At 43.8% G+C, this 6969-nt stretch overlaps 1 protein-coding gene across 1 annotated transcript; it reads left to right on the top strand.

Moving 5' to 3' along the window:
- Positions 1-2: 2 nt before the first annotated feature.
- Positions 3-1706, top strand: FUT4 (fucosyltransferase 4 (alpha (1,3) fucosyltransferase, myeloid-specific); the record flags this gene model as incomplete). Its single annotated transcript, XM_014530665.1, has 1 exon — positions 3-1706. A coding segment is annotated over one exon (939 nt), but the record flags the coding sequence as incomplete, so codon positions are not given.
- Between the last annotated feature and the right edge of the window lie 5263 nt (positions 1707-6969).

Here is a 6969-nt window from a genome sequence, read left to right as displayed (position 1 = left end):
TGCGCTTCAACATCAGCGGCTGCCGCCTGCTCACGGACCGTGCCGCCTACGGGGAAGCCCAGGCTGTGCTTTTCCACCACCGAGACCTGGTGAAGGGACCCCTGGACTGGCCCCCGCCCTGGGGTGTCGGCGTGCGCTCGGCAGAGGAGCTGGAGCTGCGGGTATTGAACGAGGCGGAGGAAGCCCTGGCCACGTCGGGCCACAGGCCCCCGGGCCAGCGCTGGGTGTGGATGAACTTCGAGTCACCCTCCCACTCCCCGGGACTGCGAAGCCTGGCAGGTAACCTCTTCAACTGGACGCTGTCCTACCGGGCCGACTCGGACGTCTTTGTGCCTTATGGCTACCTCTACCCCAGGACCCATCCCAGCGACCAGCCCCCAGGCCTGGTCCCCCCGCTGTCCCGGAAACGCGGGCTGGTGGCCTGGGTGGTGAGCAACTGGGATGAGCGCCAGGCCCGGGTGCGCTACTACCACCAGCTGAGCCAGCACGTGTCCGTGGACGTGTTCGGCAAGGGTGGGACCCGGCGGCCGGTGCCTGACATCGGGCTTCTGCACACGGTGGCCCGTTACAAGTTCTACCTGGCCTTTGAGAACTCGCAGCATCTGGACTATATCACGGAGAAACTCTGGCGCAACTCGTTGTTGGCTGGGACCGTGCCGGTGGTGCTGGGCCCCGACCGTGCCAATTATGAGCGCTTTGTGCCCCGCGGTGCCTTCATCCACGTGGACGACTTCCCTAGTGCCTCCGCCTTGGCCGCCTACCTGCTCTTCCTCGACCGAAACCCAGCTGTCTACCGCCGGTACTTCCATTGGCGCCGGAGCTACGCCGTGCACATCACCTCCTTCTGGGACGAGCCTTGGTGCCGGGCCTGCCAGGCAGTGCAGAGGGCTGGCGACCGGCCCCAAAGCAAACGCAACTTGGCTCGCTGGTTCGAGCGGTGAAGCCACCCAGGGAGGTCCAGCCATCAGCTTTTTGATCCTCTGCTGTGCATCTCCTTGAATGCCGAATCCCGGGATGAAGGTTTTGCTTCTGGGTAAAAGGTGATTTGCCAATGTTACTCAGCACAAAGGCTGGGTGGGTAGGATCCCGGTTCAGTTCTTGATGGTTGTTTTTTTTTTTTGCGCAAATAGGAGTTGGGCTCTCTCTGCTGTTGATGGGCATCAGTGTTTAGGACTGAAGGGGGGGGGGGGCGTCCTCCCCTTGTAACTTCACCAGTGCAGAGGTGAAGAAATAGCTTAACTACAAGAAGCCATTGAGTCAGTTGCTCTGAATTTCCTCATCTGCCACAGGTCATATTTGTGGCTTGTGCTGAGTCCAAATGTCGGGACTGCTGCTCGTTTCACATTTCACTGGACCAAGGTGCAGCAAACCCCTGGTTTTAGAAAGATCCTTGTCGTGGGATAGTGGACGGACTGTGGCTGTGGCCACAAGGAAGTCTTTCTCTTTGTTGGTTGAATTCCTCAAAGCCTCAGCACCTAAGAAAGGTGAGGAGGGTCATCCAAGAATCCGTTGACTGTTTCTTAACAAGTACTGTTTGTTCCCCTGCCAGTGAATGGAAACAAGATGCTGGATTGTCCTTGGAGAGGAGTTAAGGTGAATATATAAGTGTACCTCTCTTTACACAAACGTGTTCTTGAAGAGCTGCTTTCCTTCTTTTTTTTAATCCTCACCTGAAGATATGTTTATTATTATTATTGATTTTAGAGAGAGGGAAACATCCATTGGTTGCCTCCACATTCACCCCAACTGGGGATCAAACCAAAACCGCCAGGTATGTGCTCTGACCGGGACTCAAACCCACAACCCTTGGTGTACCGACGACACTTCAACCAACTGAGCCAACAGGGCCCAACAAGCTGCTTATCAGTCACATCCCAAATTCACTGCGCTAGGGGGAGTTCAGTATTTAATACAACCCTATGGAGAATCCCTTTACAATGTGAATAATCATCCCTAACTAATTTCTTCTGTGTCTATGTTTTTCTATAACCTGGATTTTTTTTAAAAAGCATATTAAAATTACACATGTGAAAATAAAGCAGAAGCAATCTTCTTCTCCCCACTTCCCAGAAAACCAGACTGTGTTTACAAGACAGAAGAGAAGGAAGCCACAGTGTCATTTTCCACAAAATTACTTATTTTGTGTCTTTACTGGACCTGAAATTTAAACTGGAATATCATTCCTCCAGGGGTGCTGGCATTCCCTGTCCGCAGAACAGTGAAAGATTGTACTGCATTGTGGAATCATGCAAAAGGAAAAAAGTTTCATGGTGTCTGTTAATGGCAGTGTTTGTTTCGATCTGTTAGTTTTTTTTGTTAAATGTTTAGTTGCTAGGGAATGGAACTGAATTCGTGTCTGTGATGAACTTTGTCTTTTGTTAAAGGCTAAAGGGCAATTCACCTTGGGGCCAGCAGATTCCCCTCTTAGTCAGCATAGTGGTACATATAGCCTCACATTTCTAATGCCCTTGAGACTGTGCCATGGGACCAACTTTGAAAATATATGCATTGACTTTAAAAGTTGTTTGAGCAGTATATTCAATAGGTATTATCATGTGCCTTACTCTGTGCCAAACACTGGGCTTGGGGTGCCACAGGAAAAACAAAGATATGTAAGGCAGGGCCCCTCTCTTTAAGGCTCTTACAATCTATCACTGCCAACAAGTAATCAGTGAACTTTGATAAATCAACTGGCAGAACCTATTTGTTTAAAGCGATATCCTTAGTGACACAGACCATAAGTGAATTGTTAGAAAGCCAGTTGACTTACAACCCGAAATAATAGTTTATGTTTCTTGATTTATTATAATAAGGACCCTCAGTGACTAATTATTGTGGGTAGGGTCCAAGATTCATTAGATTTACACATGGTTCTGCTGTGAAGAGTAATTTTGCATTTGACTACTTCAATTAGTTGAATCATAGAATTTTATCTCTGCATTTGTTGTAGACTCACTTAAAAAATCACTAAAATCTAAAAAGTGGTTCAATTCTCTTTATCCTTAAAAGGGGAAATTAAAATCCGTGGGTAAGACTTCCTTATTAAAATATTATGGCCTGGGCAGAATTATAATTACAAAGTATTAACTGTCCAACAAAGAAAAAGGAAAAATTCTAATCTTAAAATGAATATTTACGGGATACTGGCCAGTGATCTTGGTGTTATTGGGAATCTACATGAGGCAGTGGGAGAGAGTTTAGGTTTTGAGGGAAACCTGGCTTAGAGTTGAATTCCAGCCGTGTGACCTTGGGCAAATTAGTAATAACTCTGAACCTCAGCTCCCTTATCAGTAAAATGGGGCAAGAAAACACTCCATAGCTCATTGTGAGCAGGTCAGGAAATAAAATAGGTTTAAAGGTGGTTACTCAATTGGTGAGGAAAAAAACATATATTTTTTTCCTTCTTTCCCTGTAGTGGTTTTAGGGTGCCTCCCTATTCATTTACAGGTTTAAAATTAAATCTATATGAAATAAAAAGGAAGGGACCTTCTATCATGTATTTCAAATGAATCCCCAAAGCTAAGCCTATTATTTCAAAAATCTTGCCATTTAGACTGACCTTGAATTTGCAAACCACCTATGCTTTCTTTGAAAAAAAAAAAAAAGGTTGTTTTTGTTTTGGTTGAGTTATATAGTTATATAACTAAATATTATTTTACTAATGCTCTTTTTACTATTGTCCATTTAAAAGTAACCACGTATTGAATATTTAGCATGAGGAAGGTATAAATTGCATTATTATTTATTTGAAAATTTGGGGTGTGAAATGAAGAATATTTTTAAAGGTTAATCTCATCAGAGCATTATTATTTATTTGAAAATTTGGGGTGTGAAATGAATATTTTTAAAGGTTAATCTCATCAGAAAGCAAGACAAATGTGGCAGTTGTTCATTTTATGGTATTTTATTTTTCATATTCTAAATTGAGCAGCTTAAAATTTCACAAGCACTGATATAAAATGTATATAAGTGCATCATGTAGATTTCAAAATAGCTTTCCTATGATTGCCATGCCCTTCCTTTAACGCATAAACTTTTCTTTACAACTTATTACAAACTGAGTATTTTTAGTACTTGATGACCCTAATTACATGAGTGCATCTGGAATGAATTTGCATCAGGAAAGACAGTCTGACTGGCTTTCAGTATTCACAGATCCTTCCCAGCGTCCAAGCCCTTCTCTGGTGGTAATTTAGAGGCAGGGAGGCTTCATGGAAAGAGCTTGCAATTTGGAGCCAGAACCTGGGTAAGTGGTTCTGCCACATTCTACCCCTAAATAAACTCTGAGTTTTGGCTTCCTCCTTTATAATGCAGGAATGCCCCTACAAAACAAGGACTAAATGTGATGATGCATGCCAGGGTGCTTTGTACATTGTAAGTTGCTATACAGTTACAGGATGTTCTACATTTCCAAGGCTCTCGAGGAGGGGTAGGCATACTTTTTATATAAAGGGCCAGAGTGAATATTTCAGGCTTTGCCGGACATGCAGTGTCACCTCCCATTGTAGTGCACAAGCAGCCGTTGTCAATACATAAACAAACGGGGTGCCTGGATTTGGCCGCAGTCAGTTTGTCAACTGTTTTAGACTTTTAGAGATAGAAGGGATTTGAGAACCTACCTGATGGGGGTTTCTTAGAATGGACTTAGGAATTGTAACTGAAAAGTTTTAAAGGCAGATATTCCTTGGTTCCTAGACCAGCTTTGCAAGATTTCCTAATCTATAATGATAAAAGGGTAATATGCTAATTAGACCGGACGTCCTTCCTGATGAAGCCGGGCTGGAGGGAAGCCCGGGTCCCAGGTGCCAGAAGGAAGCCAGTGTTGGCAGCTGGGGGAAGGAAGGTCTACTCTTGCACGAATTTCATGCATCGGGCCTGTAGTTGTCTTATATTCGACAAATTATTTAAGCTTTCTGTGTTTTGATATTCTCCTATACAGTTACAGGATGTTCTACATTTCCAAGGCTCTCAAAGAGGGGTTGGCATACTTTTTCTATAAAAGGCCAGAGAGTGAATATTTCAGGCTTTGCAGGACATGCAGTGTCACCTCCCGTTGTAATGCACAAGCAGCTGTTGTCAATACATAAACAAACGGGGTGCCTGGATTTGGCTGCAGTCAGTTTGTCAACTCTGTTTTAGACTTTTAAAGATAGAAGGGATTTGAGAACCTACCTGATGGGGGTTTCTTAGAATGGACTTAGGAATTGTAACTTAAAAATCTTAGAGGCAGATATTCCCTGGTTCCTAGATCAGCTTTGCAAGATTTCCTAATCTATAATAATAAAAGGGTAAGATGCTAATTAGACCGGACATCCTTCCTGACGAAGCCAGGCTGGAGGGAAGCTCGGGTCCCAGGTGCCAGAAGGAAGCTGGTGCCGGCAGCCGGGGGAAGGAAGGCCTACTCTTGCATGAATTTCGTGCATTGGGCCTCTAGTTGTTTTATTTTGGACAAATTATTTAAGCTTTCTGTGTTTTGATATTCTCATATCTAATTGAGGGTAATCATATACAATTTATGGAGGTGCTGGGAGAATTAGATAAGATACTTACAGTACTCAGGACAGTGTGTCGCACATAGGAAGCACCTGGAAGATATTAGCTGTGGGCATTTAGTAGTGGCAGAACCAGCCTTGCTTATGCAAGTCACAACCGCTTGGAGCCTCTGTCACTTGAACTGCAAAATGAGAGGGCTGTACAAGATCTCCTGGGACCTCTAGTTCTCTTGCCATCATTCTTCTAACTGGCACCTTGGGGCTTTAAGAACTAATTCACCTTCCCACATGCCTTCCTTACAGTCTGGAAATGACTTACTACACAGCAGCTGTAAACTGGCAGAAAACCAGGCACCAGAGAGGCACACTGATGTAGTGTCACAGGCTTTAGATGGCAGGGAAGGGAGCCAGGTCCTTGGTAATTAGTCTGGTGAATAATTGCATTGAATCCATTTCAAGTCATTCTTGGATGTGTCTCAGGGACTTTTATGCTACACATTCTTATAATAAATCAATAATTTCTGTATACGTGTTCAGGTTATTTTGACAAAATAATTAAAGTAATGAAATGGAAAATGAGTCTTTGTTTATCATGTGTATTCCCAGGCACTAATGTGGGATTTACTTGGTCCAGGGTTTTCTGTAAATTTATTGGTTCTAGGTGGGTAACTGAAATGCAAAGGCTTTGCCTCCTCAGGTTCTATTGGGCTGGTCCTCTTGTCTTTCTTGCTCATCTCTCCAAGGGTGTAAGTAGTAGGTCCCTCTCTTTCACTCCATCTTACTTACTAAGTGCTCAGATGCCCTCTCTAGCTCCTGTTCACTAAATTTAAAAAAATGCCATTTTTTAAAGAGGTGGAATAAAGTCTGGGAATGTGATAGTTGGCAAAGGTATCTTTCTTAACAGCTGGTGCTCAAATTATTGAAAGGGGGAAATATGAAATTGGAAAAAACACTGAATATTTCCTCTGCTTTCCCTCCTCCAACACACACCGCCACTGACATGCCCATTTCACCACAGATCTTGAAAAATGATGACGGCTGTTTGAGGGGAGGAGAGACAAGTAAAGAGGAATCAGTAGTGAATGAATGAAAACAACAGTGCACTATATTGTATTCCCAGGCACTAATGTGGGATTTACTTGGTCCAAGGGTTTTCTGTAAGTTCATTGGTTCTAGGTGGGTAACGAAATGCAAAGGCTTTGCCTCCTCTGAGTTGTACCAGGTCCTACTGGGCTGGTCCTCTTGTCTTTCTTGCTCATCTCTCCAAGGGTGTAAGTAGTAGGTCCCTCTCTTTCACTCCATCTTACTTACTAAGTGCTCAGATGCCCTCTCTAGCTCCTGTTCACTAAATTTAAAAAAATGCCATTTTTTAAAGAGGTGGAATAAAGTCTGGGAATGTGATAGTTGGCAAAGGTATCTTTCTTAACAGCTGGTGCTCAAATTATTGAAAGGGGGAAATATGAAATTGGAAAAAACA

The sequence above is a fragment of the Myotis brandtii genome, unplaced genomic scaffold, assembly GCF_000412655.1.
Source record: "Myotis brandtii unplaced genomic scaffold, ASM41265v1 scaffold76, whole genome shotgun sequence".
NCBI classification, from domain to species: Eukaryota; Metazoa; Chordata; class Mammalia; order Chiroptera; family Vespertilionidae; genus Myotis; species Myotis brandtii.
This window is presented reverse-complemented; position numbering and strand designations above follow the sequence as displayed.